We start from the raw sequence: 18,960 nt of genomic DNA, 5'->3' as shown, positions 1-18,960 counted from the left end.
GTAGTCACTATAAATGTCACGCACACAGATTGTAAACAGCGACGCTGCTTGACTGTGATCATCCGCTGCCGGTTCTCTTTGGTACGCGAGGGAGGAGGCCAGCAGGATAAGGTTCTTGAGCTTCCTAGAGAGTTCTTTGGAGTTTGTCTTAGGTTAGGTCACAGATATCGATAATGACATGACAATGGCTCTAAAACTGATAGGCCTATAAAAATTAAATTTAGATTGGATCGGAGACATTTACTGTTAAACTTAATTGCCTGACCAAGAAGCCTGCCAAAGCTCATACACTGTTTAGTTTGTGACTCCAGAAAACACGTGTTCTGACAGGACACTGAAGTTTGACCTTTTGTCAATTGAGGGAGTAGTCAGAAACACAGTCTCTACACAGTCTCTCCAGACTCTTAACCACTTCTTGGCAATTCGGTGGCTAGGGCCTTCGGTACGGAGTTTAACGAGCTTTTTCTAAAATATAACCACTGCCCCTTTAATGCAAATGAGCATAGTCCAATGAGTGACCTTGATCTGCAGCTTCAGGAAGCAATACAGGTTTTCCAGCAAAACGAAACTTAGCAATCTCTAGCAGTGTTGAAACTAAATAGTGTTCCTTGTTACTGCATCTCTGAAGACAAACTCTGCTGGATTAGAATAATAAGAACAAGAACATGGAAGAACTGAGGAGACGACAGACAGAGAAGTTGTTGGATGCTACCTGCACACTGCCTAGAACTACGACAAAACCTCAAGTCAGGTCAGTCTCCACGGATGTCATGAACACCCCTCATCATACAAGATCGAGGGCGTCTGGGTCTTCAGACCGCGGAGAAGGCTGTCAGAGCAGCATGGTGGAGACGCGCTCGTCCCAACCAAGTGTTCGTCCCAAGACCAGAACCTCCATGGGCCCTTTGGGCAGCCAGGCCCCTGCAGCGTCCAGGGACCGTCAGCCCCGCCAGGCCCCCGGTGTTGAAGGTGCCAGGACGAGCGCCGGCCTCACCGCCCTGCAGGTGAGACCCAGGGCCACAGGAAGTAGCGTAGCTTCCAAGGAAGAAATCATGAATTCGAGCTTCCAGTCCCTCACTCTTGAGCAGGCCAGTGGTCTCCTTGTGTGCTTGTATTGCAGTGGAGGTCACGCGTTGGATCAGTGCCTGAAATTTGGAGGCTTGTCTAATCCAGAGCTAAAGCTGACTTTTCTTAGGAAGAGAGGCATCTGTTTCGCTTGTTTGGATCGGGGCCATATGAGTAAGGAATGCAAGAATCGTTTGTCATGCGGCAAGTGCATGCAAACCCACCCTACCGTGCTTCATCGAGTGACGCTGGAGGAAGAGTTTGAGAGAATACAGTGGTCTTTGTTCGATATCTGGGAGTTACAGGATTGAATATTTAACAATCATGTTTATCTCCCTAATGGGCGTCTGTCTGATGTTTTGATCTTTTGACCCTTATAATTACTTCAAAACCTTAGTAATCAATACCTGATGATATCATTTTCGATGCGAACAACCCATGGATGATAAAGGTCAATTAAAGTCTGGTAGTTAATGAAAGGTAGTTGAAATGCTGGTTATTGATCTCAACAATTGTACCCATGCCAGCTGAAACTCGAAATGTGTTTCCTATGTCTGTGTGATAAACTTTCAGAAGATATACTGTTTGGATGTCTGAGGTATTAAACATAAACATCCATATAACAAAAAGTAATACTTATGAAATCCCTGTGTTTTCTCCAGCATGTCAATAATCAACACCATAAATTGTTGTGAGTGAATTGCCTCTCCAGCAGCGTACCGTTGCTAAGTCTTCCAGAACCAACACAGACTAGAATGAGACTAGGGCTTGACCAGGGAATTTCAGAGGTCACCAGTGCTGAACCCGGCACATGAAGCTGTCTGTCAGGATATGCCCACACACTCGAGCGAGGACGTGCTGCATAGCTATTAACTTGATCAGAGTGCACACACACACAAACATTTCTCCTTTAACAGTGTCATAAATAGGCTCCAAAAGAGTTTTTCAGTTAAACAAAGTAGTTTGACAAAATGTACATTTTTTCCTCAAACTGTACAAAATTCTCAGTATTTGTGATCAACATAATTAGCTTTAATGATTTATTTGACTGCGGCATTGATTCTACAATTTTGTGCTGTTTGACAATCCAAATATTGTAGTTACTCTTAGAAATACATAGGGTCTCTGCGATTTTTTTGTAAATGTGTATAAGCAAATTGATATTTCACATACATATTTAATAGATGTGTCTCAATGTAAAATATATTCTTGAATACTAATTATCAACAGAATGCAACTTTCCAATTTTTTCTTACATGGTCAAATAAAACGAGCTGGTGATGGTAGACTCATTTTGGCGTCCTACTGAAAATACACAAGTATTTTTGCATACCACTTTCATCTATCATACATATAGACAGACAGACACACGCACACTTTCCCCACTCCCAGCATTGTGAGGACACCCCCCTCCCCCTCCCATCTCTGGTGAAACCCTCCCTCGCTATGCGGTAGGTGACCGGGGGTTAACTAAGGTCGACTCCCCATGTCCACTTTTCTCCAGCCCTGAGGGGAACCGAGGGAGTAATCCAGCAAGAGAGCGGGAGAAAGCTAGACGGAGGAAGGAAAGGAGGGAGGGAAAAGTGGCTTCAGTCAGAGTTAGACAAACAAGAGAGAGAGAGGGAGAGGGAGAAGGGGTGAAAGAGGAGGGATATGTGCTCTGGTCCATTGTTGATGTTATTCTGTGTGGAGGTGTTAATGGTGTGGTAACACTTAGGCCCGTCTGGTCAGTGTTGACCTCGCAGTGTCAGGGTCCAGAGGTTAAAAGCCTGCCCCCGGCTCTAAACAGAGCGAACGACGGAGAGATGGAGGGAGAGGGAGGGAGAGAGGGCCGGCAGAGAGGAGGGCGAGAGCTCGTCACCTTGTCAGGGTGTCTGGTGGACCGAGGAGGAAACGTGGGGCTCGTTCTACTCTCTCTTTCCGGGTTGGGGGGGGATTCTCTTGTTTGCTTCTCACGTTTGTCTTTGTCCAACTTTCTTTTAAGTTCCTTTTCTCTCGGTTTCTGTTTCATGTTTCATGAAATGCTTTATTGGCAGGTAAGAGCACACGTGCACACGGTACAAGCCGCCGCCCGGGTGCACAAAACGACCACATTGAGGCGTACGCTACCCCTTTAAATACATGAGCTCTAATACAGGTACATCACGGAACAGGATGATTGGAAGGTTCATTCATTCATGTTTTGGTATCGCTGATTGACCCGAGGTTTTGCCATAAGTGCACAAATGTGTCAAGTCACATGGAGATGTTTCATCAAATATGTACAGTGTTTTGGGCATGTGTCTATAGGCCTCATAGTCATTCTCGATTTTTCTTCTTCTTCTCATGTTTTGGCACGAGAAAGTGTTGTACCAGTGAGGCCAGATTGGCCTCCAGTTTGGCCTCCATGTCAGTGTACATGGTTACTGTTGTATGTTGTTTGTATATTTATATATTTTATAGATACGGTTGTCTTGTAATCTGCTTTTGTGCAATTGCAGTCAATACTGACCCAGCCACGGTGGGGATAGAGAAATGGGGAGTGAGAGGGAGGGAGCGGGGACTGTTAAAGAGGGGGAGGAGAGAGAGAGAGAGAGAGCAGAGGAATTCTGGCACATAACTGTGGCTCGGTCACCTGTGCCGACCCTACTTTTGACTATAGCCTTGCACGTCACGCCCTATTACCACAGCCACCTGACGCAGGCAGGGTGTGCCCCTTTTCTGTGTGTGTGAGTGTATGTAAGGGAAAGAGGAGCCATTAGCCGAAATATATATCTTTTCCACACAGACTGTATTTGATCTCTTGCTGGCTTTTCCCCCCCTCTCTCTCTCTCTCTCTCTCTCTCTCTCTCTCTCTCTCTCTCTCTCTCTCTCTCTCTCTCTCTCTCTCTCTCTCTCTCACTCTCTTTCTTTCTTTCTTTTTCTCTCTCTCCTGTGTGTTTGTCTTCCTCTCTCTGACCCTCACTGTGTGTGTGTGTGTGTGTGAGTGACAAAGAGTCTGGTTAATGTTTTAAATCCCGCTGTCTGCACCTTTCCTCGAGATGTTTGAACAAATGTGTGTTTGTGAGTACGGAAACGTTGCGTAGTGAGAGAGTGTTAGTGGTGTGGTTCCTGTGGCTCTCGCCCTCTTAGCAGTCCGGTTCATTCCGTTATTTAGCTCTGCTTTTTCGTCGTTGTTGTCCCGTTCACATGTTAAATCGCCCTCCTCTCTGCCGGCCCTCTCGCCCTCCCTCTCCCTCCCTCTCTCTTACCTGCTCTTACCTGTGCTCTTACCTGCCAATAAAGCATTTCAGTGTTTAACTGTTGTCCTCGTCGTCCCCAGGTGTGGGTGCCACCGTGGCAGTGACCTTCTCTGCCTTCCTGAATGGAGAGTACCCACCAGCCGACCTGACAGGAGATGTGGCAGTGTCCTATAGCTCGCCCACAGGTACACACACACACACACACTTACACACTTACACACAGCAACTCGCAGACTTTCATGCCATTTCTGTAATTTGTTTCGAGCACCCGTTGCCTTATTTAACTGTATGCCATCGCTTACTTTATCGTCTGTGACGTCATCACTTGCCATGTGTGACATCACCCATATAGAACGTCATTGTGATTTCTCACGTGCGCTTGTGACATCGCGAACATCTGTCCGCGAGGCCACAGCTAGTCGTTCTATGGCATTGCTACCGGCTGTCTGTGACATCACTAACACCTGTCAGTGACATCACAGCTGTTTTTCTATGGCATCGGTAACAGCTGTGTGTGACATCACAGACAGACAGACCAGCGGTTGTCTGTAACATCAGCCGGCCGGCCAATAGAAAGGCTCAGTGTTCCTAGCTGTGGCAGCTCTTAAACACAGCTCTGATGTGAGCAGGCTGTGCCGAGGCCTGTACCGGAGCCATCACGGCATCTGGTTCCAGGCTCCATGGGTTTCTGGAAGACATTACTTTCCCCTCCAACCAACAAAACCCCTCTTTCTAGAAATTAAAATGTCACAGCGTTTTCATTATTATTTAACTCATTTCAAAGCGCCTCGAGAAGGGGGGTGGAGGGAGGTAGAGAGAGAGAGAGGTAGAGAGAGAAGTAGCGAGAGAGAGAGAGGTAGCGAGGGAGGTAGCGAGAGAGAGAGAGTTTTTGCGAGAGAGAGAGAGGTGCGAGAGAGAGAGAGGTAGCATTAGTACTATTGTTTCCTTTGGACTGTGTCTGCTTTGGCAGGACTCTGGTGGAAAGGTTCTCCGCACGCCGTTAAATATAAAATGACTTGAAAAATATCAAGGCACTGTTTTATTGTGATGCTAAGAATAGCATAGGGTTGGGGGAGAGGGAGAAGGAGGGGAGTCTGGAGTTTTCCACCGGGTTCCTGGTGTCTTGGCTGCCCTTTGGTTGTGGTGCGTGTTAGAAGGTTGGATCACAGGTAAGGAACAGTTCACTGGTAGCCTGGACACAGGACTGCCAGTTTATGGAGAGAGGAGGAACCTGGTTCTGTGTGTGCGTGCGTGTGTGTGTGTGTGAGAGAGCGAGAGAGAGAGAGAGAGAGAGAGCGCGACAGAGTGAGCGAGTGAGTGAGTGTGAGAGGAAATGTCAGCATATGGGAGGAATGTGTCTCGTTCAGTCTTCCTCTCCTCCGCTGTCACTATAGCACAACCCTCAGCTACTGTCCTCCACTTAAGCCCTACAGGGGATTACCCTGAGTGGACTGCTCTCCTCTTCCTAAGCCCTCCAAAGGGCCCAAGTACAGGTCCTCAGTCCTCTCGCTGTATGCAGTCCTTTTTCCAGTGGTCAGCCAATGGTCCAAAGGCATGATGAATGGGACTGAGAGTATCTTGCGGCCAAAGTCTTCAAACAGCAAAAAGCTGCCTTTTATCATTTATTGAAGACAGGTTTTCTTTTTTTTTTTTTTTTTTGCTCTTGTTCCGTGGTGATCTTTATTTTCGTCACGCAAATTTCTGAGTGGTTTAATGCCATTTCCTCACGCAAGTTATACATCTTTATCTTACTGGCCTGCGGAGCGCTGACACATTTCCACACCAGATTCTTTTTGTATATTTATGTTTTTATACGTTTCTGTATGCGTAGTATGTATTTTTGTGTGTATACGCATGTGTGTTTCCATGTTCTGCTAGCACCTTCCACTCAGTTTGACCTGCGCTGTACATTTACCAAACTCTTCACTCAGCACTGAACTAAAACATGTCAGTTCTCTCTTTATTGTCCTCTCTCCTTCCTACTCCACTGGTGCGGGAGAGTTTGAGAGAGGGAGGGAGGAGAGGCATGGCTTTCATCAACGCTAACAAAGCATGAAATACACAACCTGAGCTCTGGGGGCTCCCTGGCCTGACTCACTGCAGAGCCGCCACGGGAGTCACTTTCAAATGACTCCCGAGAGCTCTGCAGTGAGTGTTTCGAGGAATCCATTTCAAATGAATCCTCTCGCTGTGCACTGACTCGACCTCAGGAGTCATTTGAACGGATTCATAGTTTCAACCATGATGGGGTGCTGTATCCTTTCTTTATAAGCTCGCCCTCTTAGCCCCTTTGAGAGGAGGAGGGGGAAAAAATGAAGGAAAGTACTGTTCAGTCAATCATTTCAGCTTTGCCACCCCCCTCCCCATACCATCCCATTCCAGACATGTGAGCTAAATAAATGGTTTCGATGGAAGAAGGGAGTAGAGAGGAGGAGAGGAGAGACGAGTGGTCGGAGATGAAGGGGGGGAACGGAGGGAGGGAGGGGGGGGGCGGTGGCAGCCAGAAAGGAAACAAAATCCAAAGGAGAGGGTTGTGTGTGTGTCTGTGTGTCTGTGTCTGTGTCTGTGTGTGTGTGTGTGTGTGTGTGTGTGTGTGTGCGCGCGCGCGGTTACGGGGCAGAGGGAACAGGAGACTCGGGCTGAGGGGAAGTGTGTGAGTGGTGGTGTTTACATGCCCGGGGCTACACTGGGCCCACTCAAGCCACGGCTCTGTTTGACCCTGTCTCGTTTCTCTGCTGGGCCGGCCGCGCCGACAGAGCTCAACCCTGCAGGTGAGTCATGGTTAGCATCTGTAGGAGCAGGACTGGTAGGCAGTAGTGCTATTACTAGTTATCTAGTCGTCTAGTAGTATCTAGTAGTAGTAACTGCAGTATCAATGCTAATATCATGTAGGCTACATTACCAGACACTCGAGAGATTATGACCGTTCTAATAGATTTCAGATATTGCATTCTTGACTATATGGTTGGAACAACAGAAAGAAAAACTGTAATTTAAATCTCTGTCAATCTCTCAAGTAGCAGGAGTTAATAGTAGTCAGTTAGTAGTTAGTAGTGGTGCAGTAGCTCTGCCTCACACAGGAAGAGGCCTCAGTCTATGTTGATGTTTCCCCCGTAACGTGATAGCTGGCTGAGACGCACACACATGTGCAAACTTGCACAACAGGTACTTATAGATTTGAAGGATTTGATGCATCAGCACACACACACACACACACATTATGCTTGCAAACGTACTTAGCAAAGGTACTGTAAGCATGAAACATATCCCCTTACACTCGCACACATATATAATCATTATACACAATCAGTGCAGCTTAGTAGTGGTGTGTCTAGTTCCGAGTTTGTGTTTGCTTTTGCCTGTCTGTGCTTATGTGCTTTGATTCAGCGCAGGATAACCCTCCAATGAACAGTCGACTCGGAGACTGCAGGGAGACCCTCCCCCCCCCCCCCAACACACACACACACACAATAACTTTTACACTCGTGCATACACTCACGGATGCATACATAGACATGAACTAAACCGCACACATTCACTCGTTCACGTACACGCGCACACACTGTCCTTCAAACACACGCACGCCTATCAGCGTATCGGTGACCTCATCGCAGCTGCGGCGAGATCGCGATCCCTTACGGTCGCCCCGCGGTCAAATAAACTCAGGTGGTCAGAGACTAGACATGACAAACCCACCCTTCCTCAAACACACGCACGCGCACGCGCACACACCACTTCATTCAATGATGAAGAGTCATTCAGAAGTTGTTCTTTTGAAGAGGTCACAGTGGACACTTCTCAACTATGCACGCCCATTTCAGTGCAACCTTTTACCCGGCAGAAAGACGAGGAGCTGTAGACAAGCTCTGCATATATACTCTACATGCAGCTCTAAGTAGTTATATACAGTACATGTGTGGAAGCTGCATATGTGACCTCATGGTGGTGTCAGGTGTGTAGATCTCTTGTATGCCAACAGAGGGCAACAGTGGTAGCTCAGGTAAGACACACACACACACACAAAGAAGAAGGCATATACACACACGCAGACACTAACACACAGCGGCAGGTAAATCACAGTGGTGGTGGCGGTCGTAACTCTGCCTTGGCAGCCTGGGAATAGACGAGGAAACGGTGTGTGAGGATGTGGAACCGCTCGAGATTTACAGTCTGGGCGTCCCCTCTTTTAAGGGCACACACACACACAAAGTTTGTCTTTTGAGAAAGTGCCGACTAGTCAACGGCGACTGTGAACCTGAGACGGAAAAATGTTTCCCTAGTCCTTTCCAGGCTCTTCAACCTCTCTCATCCCTCCCACTCGACCTCTCCCTTCCTCTGTGTTCCCCCTGTCCTCCCGTGCTCACTCTTCTCTGTCTCTCTCTCTCTCTCTCTCTCTCTCTCTCTCTCTCTCTCTCTCTCTCTCTCTCTCTCCTCTCTTTCTCCTCTGAACTCTTTCTCCCACTTTTAATGTTGCTCTGCCTCACCCGTCATTGATGGCGGCAGCCAGTTTATTCATTTCGGCAGCAATTTGTTGCATGTTGAAAGCCTGCAAAGGACATTAAACAAACGTGCCCTATGCTTTAAACGAGGGCCTAGCAGTCCTCTCAACACGCTCCAAACAGTCACTGCAGCATGCGCTGGGAGGATAGTATAGGTGTTAGTGTGTGACCTTTTTTAAGGCCCATGGAATGTTGAGAGAATACCTCTAAGAAAGTGGCCAAATGAAAAGAAGTTGCTGCGAAAGGAGAGATTGAACAAGTTTGAGAGAAAGAGATGTGGTAGGAGGGGTGACTGTTTTTTGCGGTGTCCTCCTCTGGAATGTTCCTAGGTATGAACCACTAATATTGTTAGAAAAATGTGCACTTCTAGTCACGTTTGTGTGGCCCTTTGGATAAAAGACAGTGCTAAATAAATAAGCGCAAATGTAGAAGAGAAAAAAAAAAAAAAGAGAGAAAACGAGCCATTGAAACTGGAAGTAGATGAGAAATATCAAAAAGGTCAGAGAAGGAGAGGGGGAGACAGACAGCCAGAGAGAGGAACACTACAGGTGGCTGGTGTAGTCATCTTACCTCTGTGATGTCACTAGCGTCCACTACAAGAGCCTGACCAATGCTCAGTGCTTTCCTGTCCACGGCTTAGGTTACCTGCTCAGACAAAACGGGAAGGGATCAGACCCGCTGGCACACACTAGCTCCACTGGGCCTGACAACCTACTGGAACTGGACCTTCTCTCTCTCTCGCTCTGTGTCTCTCTCGCTCTGTGTCCCTCTCGCTCTGTGTCCCTCTGTGTCTCTCTCTGTGTCTCTGTCTCTCTCTGTGTCTCTGTCTCTCTCTGTGTCTCTCTCTGTGTCTCTGTCTCTCTCTGTGTCTCTGTCTCTCTCTGTGTCTCTCTCTGTGTCTCTGTCTCTCTCTGTGCCTCTGTCTCTGTGTCTCTCTCTGTGTCTCTGTCTCTCTCTGTGTCTCTCTCTGTGTCTCTGTCTCTCTCTGTGTCTCTGTCTCTCTCTGTGTCTCTCTCTGTGTCTCTGTCTCTCTCTGTGCCTCTGTCTCTGTGTCTCTCTCTGTGTCTCTGTCTCTCTCTGTGTCTCTCTCTGTGTCTCTGTCTCTCTCTGTGTCTCTCTCTGTGTCTCTGTCTCTGTGTCTCTCTCTGTGTCTCTGTCTCTCTCTGTGTCTCTCTGTTGACAGTTTAGTTGCCTTCTTGTGTTTGGGCGATATGTTACAACACGTGCAACAAACTACCAACATACTGCATGGTTAGGTTCAGTGGCTAGTCAGCTGAACATTTTAGGTCATGTAGATTTGGCTGTCTAGGTGGGTTTGTGTATTATGTCCTACTGTAGCTGGTGGTCTCTCTCTCCCTCCCTCTCTCCTCCCTTCTCTGTATTCCTCCCTTTTTTCCTTTTCCGTAATCATATTTTACTTGCCCTGGCACCTTTCTGAGGTATATACATGAGGCTGGAGGAATCACCCCATATTTCTCCCTTTCTCTTCCACCCCTCCATTCTTCATCCTCCTTCCCAGTCGTCTAGAGAGGAAATACGTGAATGGGAAATACCCCTGGGCACTCTGTCTCCCTTCTTTTCCCTCTTCCCCCCGCCTCATTCTCTCCTTCTCCCTCACCCTCTCTCTTCTCCATCTCTCTTCCATCCCCTGTTATTCCGGCACCGGTTTTGCCAAGCTCAGCATCAGCCAACTCCGGGAGAGTTATGGTTGGCCGCCTCGGCCCCCTAATTCGGCCCGTTGCTGTTTTAGGACTTCCATCGAGCGAGGAATCCTCCAAAAACACTGCAGAGTCAGTCAGTCAAGATGTCTGCGTGGAGTCTGGCCACACGTGGTCTTTAGACCGGACAAGTGTAGACAAAGATTGATTGGGGCCAAGTGACTGTGAAATAGGGACAATGCTGAAAGGCTATTTTTCTATTGGAGATTTGCCTTGAGGAGCTTCGGGAGATTGTTTGTAGGGATATATTGTGGTTAAGCCTGTGGAAACTGAGCTTTCTAACCTCTAATTGAATAGCGCAAACCTTGCCCGGCACGTAATCCAGACACAGGTCCGGATCAAAAGCAAACAATTGGTGTTGACAATATCACATTTCTCACTCCCTCTCCCCCGCTTCCTGTAGTGACCACACACACACACAGTCCCTTGTAGAATGTGAAGCTAAACTGAACTATGGTTCTTTTCCTGACACACACACACACACACACACACACACAGCAGACAAACACACGCAGGTGACACCAGTCACAAAGTCAAGTGCCGTTTCTTATCAAACACTGTGCACGCCCGTCGTTGATCTCAGTCCCCTCTCCTCCCCTCCTGTCATCCTTTACCCCCTATCCTCCTCCACCTTCACCTCTCCTCCTCAGGGGTGCCCAGGGTGGCCCAGTCCAAGTTCTTCCTGCCCCTCCGGCTGGTCTGCTGCCCCACGTCCACCTCCAAGAACGCCAAGTACAAGGTGACTGTGGACACCAACAAGCCCCCTGTCAACCTCAACAAGGTTTTCCCAGGTAACAGACACCAGGGGAAGAGAGAGAGAGTGTGTGTGTGTGTGTGTGTGTGTGTGTGTGTGTGTGTATGTGTGATACCTGGGAAGCACTCATTATCAGTCGTCATCAGGATCTGGGAATGGCGTCCCCATACACATGTCCCTGCAGCTGGTAAGATCTATGAAGATAGAGTGTGTGTTTGTGTGTGTGTGTGTGTAGAGCGAGAGAGACTGAGACGGTAAAAAAAAAAAAGTTTGTAAGGATAAAGATTAGTAGGTTATATTTATTTGCATGTGTATTTGTATATCCACCATGTATGCTTGTGTGTGTGTGTGTGTGTGTAGAGGGCGACTCGTGGTCAGATAAGGAACAATGTGATTGTGCTCTGTTCACCTTGGCTGGCGTCCTGAGGGGAGATAAGCTGCATTATCTCTGTCTGACATCCCGGGAGACCACACCATACTGGCCCCATGAGAACCGGAGAGTGTGTGTGTGTGTGTTGGTGTGTTGCCTGCATTCATGTCTATGTGTGATTGAAAAAAGGGACAGCTATACATACTGTGGGACTGTCATTCTTGGCTTTTGTGTGTGTGTGAGAGGGTGAACCATCATTCTTGAAAAGAAAAAGAGCTGGGTGTGTTTGTGAAAGAGCTGCTTGACACGAAATACGGAAATACATGAAATACGGATTCCAACCGACACATTCTGACTTACTCGGAGTACATTCTCTTACTGTTTGTCTGTCTCTCTCTATCTCTCTAGACTTTGCTGAGAAGTCAGAGGATAAAGAAGGCAATGCCATGGCCTTCCACTTCATCTCCGGGGCTCGAGTCACTGTGATGGCCTCCAAGACTTCCCGTGAGACACGCACGCACGCACAAACACGGACATCAGGGCTCTGACTCTGTAGGAATTGACTGTGCATGCGCACACAAACTCATGAATGCATGTATTCATCACGGAGGGTATACTGATATAGTATGCAGCATGGGATGGGTGTAGCTCAGTGGTTAAAGCATTTTGACTGCATATCAAGAGATCCCAGGTTCGAACCCCCCCATGCATGGCTTTGGACGAGAGTGACTATTCTCACTCACTTTCTTTCTCTCTCACTTTCTTTCTCTCTCTTTCTTTCTCTCTCTCTCTCTCTTTCTCTCGTTCTTTCTTTCTTTCTCTCTTTCCCACAGAGCGCTACCGCATCCAGAGTGACAGTTTCGAGGACATCTGGTTGGTGGCCAAGGAGCTGGTGCAGCGGTTCGACAGCCACTTCCAAGCGCTGGGCGTCAAGGACTTCAGGAACAGCTTCTCAGGGCCCATCCCTCTCAGCGAGTACTTTGAGACTGTCGACCAGCACTTCGAGGTGCGCCCAATGGTTTCAGATACCAAAGCGGAAAAAAAGAAGCGGGTTTTGACTTAACTTTGACATGTTTTAGGGATGTATTTGTCACAATCGCAAATGAATGTCCTCCGTTAGGAAGGGTGGTTTTTAGTTACATTTCAGTTTCTCTCTTTTCTTGGTTTTGATTGGTTTTCATTTACATTTGTGTTCTTCTCATTGGGTGTTTCTATCACGCGTTCGCATTCACATTGCTTTACATCCAATGTTTCATTTGCTGAAACGACAGATTACGGAAACACTCAAAGGCTCGTTGAGACTTTGCATGACCTTGTATGAACCATGTCACCTTCATGTCGCCGTAACATGGCATCTATGTCCCCTTTCCGTTGCCATGACGCCGTCTCCGTGTCCTGCCGGGAGCAGCTGCGCGTCAGTGCAGAGAAGTACCAGGACCTGCTGTCTGAGCGGGCCGTCCAGTTCCGGGCCATCCAGCGTCGCCTCCTCACACGCTTCAAAGACAAGACCCCCGCCCCCCTCCAGAACCTGGACACTCTCATGGAGGGCACCTATCGCCAGGTCAGACCCCAACACACACCAAAGTCACATACATACACACACACATACACACACACACACACATACACATACATATGCTCACACACACACTGTCACACACACACCAAAGTCACATTCATGCATACACACGCACACACATACACACATACTCACGCACACTGTCACACACACACACAGTCACATGCATACACACACACTGTCACGCACACCAAAGTCACATACATACACACACACACACACATACACACACACACACACACACACACACATTCACACACGCGCACACATACACACTGTCACATACTGTATACAATACTGTAGGTCTGACCCCAACACACAGTTGACACGACTTCAACATGAACACACACACACACTCAAACACACACACACAAGACTGGGACATAGGGCATAGAGAGCACGTGTTTGTTACTTGTTTCTTTCCTCCGTGGATGGGAGTGTTGATTTTAGGAGAGGCCTCAAGTGGTGCTTACCTCACACCCCATTGTGATTTACACACACACACTCACTCGCACACTCACACACAGTAATGATTGTGCTAGTGTTGATTTACAGACTGATAGACCTACTCAGCTGATTTATGTACTTCCTGCTATTACTGATTAGGTGTTACTTCATACCCACGGCCGAGGCTGTACTTACAGGCAGACTAACATGCAGCCACACATACACACACACAAACACACACACACAGAGAATCACATGCACTTTTCTGCATACATTCACGTACATGTTGAGACGGTGTTTGTTTGTACACAGGGCTACATTGTGTCTCTGTGTTTGTCTCAGTTTGAGGCCCGGGTAATTGGCGCTGGAGCCTTCCTTTGTAAATGAGGAATAAACACAGCAACCTCATTAGAAATCTCTGTTTAGGTCTCTCTCTCTCTCTCTGTGTGTTTGATGGAAGTGTGTTACTCTGTGATGTCGGAAGGTTTTCCAAACGTTTTCTTGTCTGCCCTCGTGTGTTTAGTTCAGTTCTACTATTGTGAGTTTGTGGTCACTTGCCTGATGGGTTCTCATTGTGTGTGCTCGCTGTTGAATTAGTTTGGTGTGTGTGTGTGTGTGTGTTTGTGTGCGTGCGCGTCCGTCAAAGAGGCACAGGCTGTGCGACGTTGAAAAGTGATGGTCCCTTGCCGTCGCTGTTTACAGTAGGGGATAGTTTGGTGGGGCGCCCTTTATGCCATTCATTAGCTGTGCTCCCATTACGGCACTGAGTGTGTGACATCATGACTTCATTAGATATTTACTGTGCCAGTACCTCACCACCTCTCCTCCTCTGAGAAGAACCATACACGTGTCCCAAGGTAAAACCTTGGCTGGGCTCAGACCTCAAGAGTAGAGCAGATGTCTGCCTAATATCATTTCACACACTCTAAAATGAACAACATTTTTACCAGGGCCTCATCCAAAAGACGTTTTGAATTGGACCCCTCTGTCAATGCCTTGTTTTTTTCTCAGTGATTTCTTTCTCATATTTGATCCTAGCCGAAATCTGTTCTGTTTTCAGATAACAACGTGTTAATCCTCCCGCTAGGCTAATCATGGATAATAGAAGTACCAGTCAGCGTCTCTCTTTGGTCGACGGCCCCGCGCTGGTGGTACTACTAGCGTTCATGTATCGGTGTCTTCCGTTAGCTAGTGCTGACGAGGCATCTGAGTCCGTCCCTTAGCATGGCTAGGCTAACCATGACTAATGCACTCCAGTGTCACTCCGTCCATCAAGCTATCTCTCCCAGCTCCCGCTTCCCGCTTGCCCTCGCGACGCATTCGGGAAGTTTATGACACTCTATACGTGCTGTAATGTATACACTTGCACCTTAATGGACACTATCGACGGCTACTCGGAAGAGTGATGTACGCATCAAATTAATAATTCATGTATATATCTGGGTATGAGTTATGCAGCTTTCTAAGGACTGATCTATGCTTCAGAAGTTGCTTGCTCAGCTCGTCCTTGCATGAAGAGTTTGCGTTGGCCAGTATTTCATCTCTGGTAGAACACATTGGCTTGTTTTGTGAATTCAATGTCTGTTGAGACATTAATCATGTCCTGAAGGAATTCAACGTCTGAATTTTAACCCAAGAGTCATTCTTTCATTTCAAATCCAGATATAACATTCCTAAATTCTTAAAACACAAAATGTAGACCTCTTGACTGAAGATGAACAGAGGAGGCTAGGCCTACAAGGCTACAGTATCTGTCAAAAAGTTTTGAGAAAAATATTTTTAAGACTTACCTGAAAATTGAATACATTCCCAATAATAGTATTATATTATCCGATACATTTTATTACAATATTGGTCAAGATAATTGCGTACATTATTGAGGTTTAAAACTCTTTTGAATTGAATTACGTTTTATGGCATTATTACATTCTGGACATACATTCTGGAAATCATTAGCCTACATCATTGCTACATTATATAATGGTGAATGAAATGAATTACTAGTTGGTTGAATTTGTCAGTGCGAAAGCAAGCATACTCATAAATAAGAAAACAACAACAAAAAAAACAATGGAAATGGAACAGTCTGTGGTGAATTTGGAATTTGTTTGAACAACCCCTTTAATTTGGTCTCAGAGGAATGCCAGACGGGTACATTTTCTTTGTGTATCTGTGGATTTGGGGATTTCCCCTCGTTAGTGTGTCTGTGTGTTTACATGAGTCTGCCTTTTTTCCAGAATGAGCTGAGAGATAACAGAAAGAGCCCTGTGAGAATGTGTTTGGTCCGGTGTACGTTCATATACCAGGATAATATTCCCATTGTTCTTTCTTCCCTCATATCTTCCTCCTATATTTTATTCATGAAGCCCAGATGCAGCCGCCCGTGGCTCATAATGTCTATCTGAGCTGGCCAGAGGTGTCTGTTTCCCCCACTTCTCCTTCTCACTACTTAAAAAGACATTACTCATCTTGGCCCTGTGGTTTACGGTCCGGCCCGGCTCTCCCTTCAACTCTGCTTTGATTAATCTGGCAGCTATGGAGAGGTGAGCCAGAGGGCTAGCTTAGCCTAGCGTTAGCATTCATGCTTTTTTTCTTTCTTTTTTCGCTGCCAGTGACCTCTCATGAAAGTACTCTTGTCAATCAAGATTGGATAGACATTTCTGGAAGTGGAATGGGGAGGCCGAGAAAGAGTGAGGGTAGGATGGAGGGGGGTAAGCAGGGTAGTCTGTTCCCATAAATATTTTCCCAACGATTTTCCTCAGAGGTAAAATGGCCTCCGTTTGTTAGTGTTAGCGTTAGCGCGCTAGGATAACCTAGTGAGCGTCTCTGTCTGGGAGCTGAACGGAGGCTCCCTGTAATTAGCAGTTCAAACGCAGGAGGTGGGCTGCTAGCGGTCCTGACTGACAGGCTCCTGATGGGCCTCTCGGCCCCGTAATGGAGGCTTCTCACAGACAGCGTCTTGATTTATTTAGCCCCAAATGGAGCACTAAACACAGCTAAACATGGCTAAACACAGATCCCACTGTGTACCTGAGGCCCCCTTGCGATTAATGGTCAGGGCTCTCTTCAAGATGTGTTTGTGGGTGGACTGTGCCATCGTTCTGTGATTTAGGCTTTGCGTGTGTGTGTTTTTTCGATAAGCCGAGTTGTGTGTGTGTGTTTGAAAGGCAGTCTCTCAGGTGCGATGGGGTGTTTAGGTAGCAGATCAAAGGCCAGAAGGACCTGAGGGAGTTCCTCTGTTTTTCCTCTTGCTTTGACCCCAGGGTATTTAACAGAGGAAACGCACATTTACACATATCAGCTGTCTCGCTCTCTCTCTCTCTGTCTCACTGTCTTTCACTCTCTCCGTCTCTCTCTCTTACTATCTTTCACTCTCGCTTGCTCACTCTCTCTCTCTCTCTCTCTCTCTCTCTCTCTCTCTCTCTCTCTCTCTCTCTCTCTCTCACACACACTAAATGAATGACACATGGAGAGGTCACTGCGGCCTGGTATGTTTTTACTTAGACAAGTTTGTTTATGTAAATGTCTGTCTTATCAATGTGGCTTTCATTCAGGTGACTGACTTGGGCAAGTGTGTGTGTGGGGACTGTGATACAACTGAGTGTGTAACGTGTGTGTGTGGCACAGTCAAGCTAGTCAGCAGATTAGTAGTGTGAGAACCCTTGTTGGTAGACACGGTTCCAAGGCAGAATTGGTCAATGAGATGACACTTCATGGATACAATAATGAAAATAGCCGGGCAATTTCAAATTGTGTCTTGGGTCAGGAGATTGGTCATTACTTTGAGTCAGTGACTGTGCGGGGATGTGTTGGTGTGTGTGTATGTGTGTGTGTCTGTATGTGTGTGTGCGTGTACGTGCTGGCTTGTGTGTCTGGGCTGCTGTATCATGGGCCCTCGGGCCATGCACAGCAGGGGAGTGACAGAGAGAGAAGAGGGCGGGGTGTTTGGGGGTTTATCAAAGTGAAATGTGAAATCCCTGAGCCACAGCAAAGACTATCTCTGCCAGTCTGCGCACACACGCACACACACGCACACACACACGCACACTCCCAGGTGTTTGCCCAAAGGCAGGGCAGACGGCAGGCGGTTGGCTGCTGGAAGTCTGGATGTTTGGGGGGTACAGCACCCTATCTGCTGTACTGTTCTTACTGTCCGGGGGCGGGTCTGTGGGACTCAGATTCTGGTGGCCCTTTATTACCAACAAACAGTATGTCTGTCTGTACATCTGCCAATGAGAAGAGGAGAAGAGAGAGGAAGATGGAAGAAAGGAACGCTTTTTCCCCCCTCTTTTTTTGTCTTTTTTTACTGCTTCCTCCTCTCATCTTCTTCCTCGGTGACCACTCAGACATAGCGTAGCAACCTCCGGGGTCTGTCAGTCTAGTCTGTCTTTGGACCCTCCCCCACCCCCTCTTAATAGCTTTCTCTCCTGTGCGTTGTACATCTACAGTTCTAACCACAAAGAATCTTACCAGGTATGCCCCCCACCGCCACCACCACCCTGCTGCCTCCTCCAGTCCAATCCTTTGGTATTAGGGCCCTGAAGAATGTCATTTCATCTCCCAGCTACGGGGGGGCGACAGGGACGGAGTGAGGGAGGGAGGGGGGATAGAGGGGCCTTAGGGACTGCCACAGGGGGCCCCTGCTGCTATGGCGGGTTAGGGCCCTAATCTCCTTCTGTCCGTTGAGTGGCTCTTAACCAGCTGAATGGGGACTGGATTCCACCCTGACTATGGAGCATGCCCACTCCCGCTGGCCTTTTGTCGCGCGTAATCCCAGGTTAGCCAGCGGCTAACGGGATTATGCGCGCGGCGTAATTAAAGTGGTACACACGCAAGCTTACTCACTCAGATCAGGCATGCGAGTCAAAACCGGTCACAGGTACACACACACACACACAGTCCCTCATACCCAGACACACACACACGAAGGAGGCTGTGAAAATACACACACACACACACACACACGCACACCATCCTTTCCCCTGATGCTCATTAGCTCCAGTTCCACAGAGGGGTCTTCTGAGGACGCCGCGCCCTGCAGTGTTTCCTGGGGACTTGCCTGCCCCCCCTGTAGCTCGATGCTACTGTTGAAACACCTCAAGATGCAAACCTCAGCAGGACTAAACCTGAAATCGCCGTCAAACAACGTTCCCTCCGTTTGCGGGTCATCAGATGAATGAGCTCGATCCTGGCCTCGTTCATGTCACCGTGCCAAATGTATCGTCAAATCAGATCAGATATTCTTGTCATGTAGAAACTTTAGCATGGCTATTAGTCTTCTGTAAGCGTTTCGGAGTATGTTACTCT

General features: G+C 47.6%; 1 protein-coding gene across 1 annotated transcript in view; it reads left to right on the top strand.

The window, feature by feature from the left end:
* The window catches only part of bbs9 (Bardet-Biedl syndrome 9), a 102,555-nt gene that overhangs the window by 18,748 nt on the left and 64,847 nt on the right, over nt 1-18,960 (top strand). The window contains exons 14-18 of the mRNA XM_084706496.1: nt 4,367-4,471; nt 11,154-11,294; nt 12,036-12,131; nt 12,461-12,633; nt 13,036-13,188. Of these exons, the coding sequence (XP_084562622.1) occupies nt 4,367-4,471; nt 11,154-11,294; nt 12,036-12,131; nt 12,461-12,633; nt 13,036-13,188 (668 nt within the window). The remainder of the gene's footprint in view (nt 1-4,366; nt 4,472-11,153; nt 11,295-12,035; nt 12,132-12,460; nt 12,634-13,035; nt 13,189-18,960) is intronic.

The sequence above is a fragment of the Hypomesus nipponensis genome, chromosome 2, assembly GCF_054491055.1.
Source record: "Hypomesus nipponensis isolate SF chromosome 2, ASM5449105v1, whole genome shotgun sequence".
In the NCBI taxonomy this organism is placed as follows: domain Eukaryota; kingdom Metazoa; phylum Chordata; class Actinopteri; order Osmeriformes; family Osmeridae; genus Hypomesus; species Hypomesus nipponensis.
The sequence above is the reverse complement of the archived record's forward strand: the minus strand, read 5'-3'. Positions and strand labels throughout refer to the sequence as shown.